General features: G+C 57.8%; 1 protein-coding gene across 1 annotated transcript in view; it reads right to left on the bottom strand.

Annotated features, from left to right (window-relative positions):
• The window catches only part of AUTS2 (autism susceptibility candidate 2), an 802,063-nt gene extending 801,683 nt beyond the window's left edge, over nucleotides 1-380 (bottom strand). Inside the window, 1 exon segment of the mRNA XM_010585913.1 lies at nucleotides 87-380. Within this exon segment, the coding sequence (XP_010584215.1) occupies nucleotides 87-380 (294 nt within the window).
• Between the last annotated feature and the right edge of the window lie 1,131 nt (nucleotides 381-1,511).

Below are 1,511 nucleotides of genomic sequence, written 5' to 3'. Positions count from 1 at the left end.
GGAGGGTGTCCGGGTCGGCGTTGCGGGGGCTCCCCCCGCCGCTGCCCCCACACAATGAGGCGCACACAAAGCGCCGCCGCTCCTACCTCCAGCGCCTCGAAAGTGACGAAGCTGGACATCGCGAAACCGTCGATAATGTCCTCTTCGGCCGAGGAGGACTCCCGCCGCTTCCTCCGGGGGGGCCGCGGCCGGGACGGCGGCGGGGGCCCATTGTCTTCCTTCTCCGAGCCCGAGGAGGAGAGCGCCGCGGCGGCCCCGGGGCCGGCGGCCCCGCCGGCGGCAGAGCCGCGCCGCCCGCCTTTGGCTCGCCGCTCCCGGTCGCGCTGGGACCGCGATCGCCGCTTCTTCCGAAGCCCGTTGCATCGCGCCGGGCCATCCATGTCTCTCGCCGGCTCTCCCTCTCGCTCTCGTCCCCCCCCGCCCCACCGCAGCCACAAATCCGGCTCCCCCGGCGGAATAACGGGGGAGGAAGGGAGGGAGAGAGGGAAGGAGAAAGGGAGGGAGGAGAGGACAGCAAGGGGGTGGGGGGGGATGAAAGAATCCGAGTGCGGTTCCACCACCACCAGCAGCAAGCACCAAATGTAAGAGATTCCTATAAGCGAGCCAAGGAAAGTAATGGCTGATCTCAGGTCGCCTTTGTAAAAAAAAAAAAAAAAAAAAAAGGCGAGAGAGAGAGAAAGAAAAAAAAAAAAAGCCTCACCAAGCAGGCAATAAATCAGAATAGCGGAATGCTTTGATCAAGGGGCTGGGAGGGCGAGGATCTTCGAAAGAGAGGAAAAAAAGAGAAGGGGGGGGGGGGGATAAAGAAAGGAGAGAGACCCGCTGGAAGGAGGGAGCTGAGAGTATTTCCTTGCACAAAATTTATTTTCTTTCTTCCTTTCCTCCCCAACTAAAATAAGTTCCGGGCGGGGGGGGGGGAAAAATATATGTATATATATAGATGTATGGAGCTCTCTTTCTCTCTGCGTGTGTGTGTGTGTGCAGGGAAGGGTGCAGCCTTCCCCTCCCCACGAACACGCACTCCTCTCCCCCTCCTCCTTTATCTCCCTGGATCAAACACAATAATAACGATGCATCCAGATGCAATTTTCTCAGGCACCGACCAGGGATGGACTCTGGAGTGGAGATCGGATCCCAGCCCGGCCCCTCCAAAACCAAAACCAAACAAAAAAAAAAAAAAAAAAAGAAAAAAAAAAAAAAAGAAAAAAAGCGCCCCAAAACACGCCCACCCACCCCAGCTATTAATACGGATCAATCATGGCAAATTCATCGGATTAATTGTGGCGAGGAGGGGGGTGCTGGTGGTGGTGACAATAGATCCGAGCGGAGAGGAGGCTGCCCCCCTCCCCAAAAACGGCAACAACAACAATAATAATAAAAAATACAGAGGTGGTGCTGAGGCTCAAATACGCTCCAGTGGGGACGGCACCGGTGTGTGCTTTCCGCTCCCGACGCTGCCTCCCTCGCCTCTCTCCCCCACCGCGGGGGAGGAGGCGGCAGCCGGCCGGTCC

This window comes from Haliaeetus leucocephalus, unplaced genomic scaffold (assembly GCF_000737465.1).
Source record: "Haliaeetus leucocephalus isolate CR32 unplaced genomic scaffold, Haliaeetus_leucocephalus-4.0 Scaffold136, whole genome shotgun sequence".
Classification (NCBI taxonomy): Eukaryota; Metazoa; Chordata; class Aves; order Accipitriformes; family Accipitridae; genus Haliaeetus; species Haliaeetus leucocephalus.
This window is presented reverse-complemented; position numbering and strand designations above follow the sequence as displayed.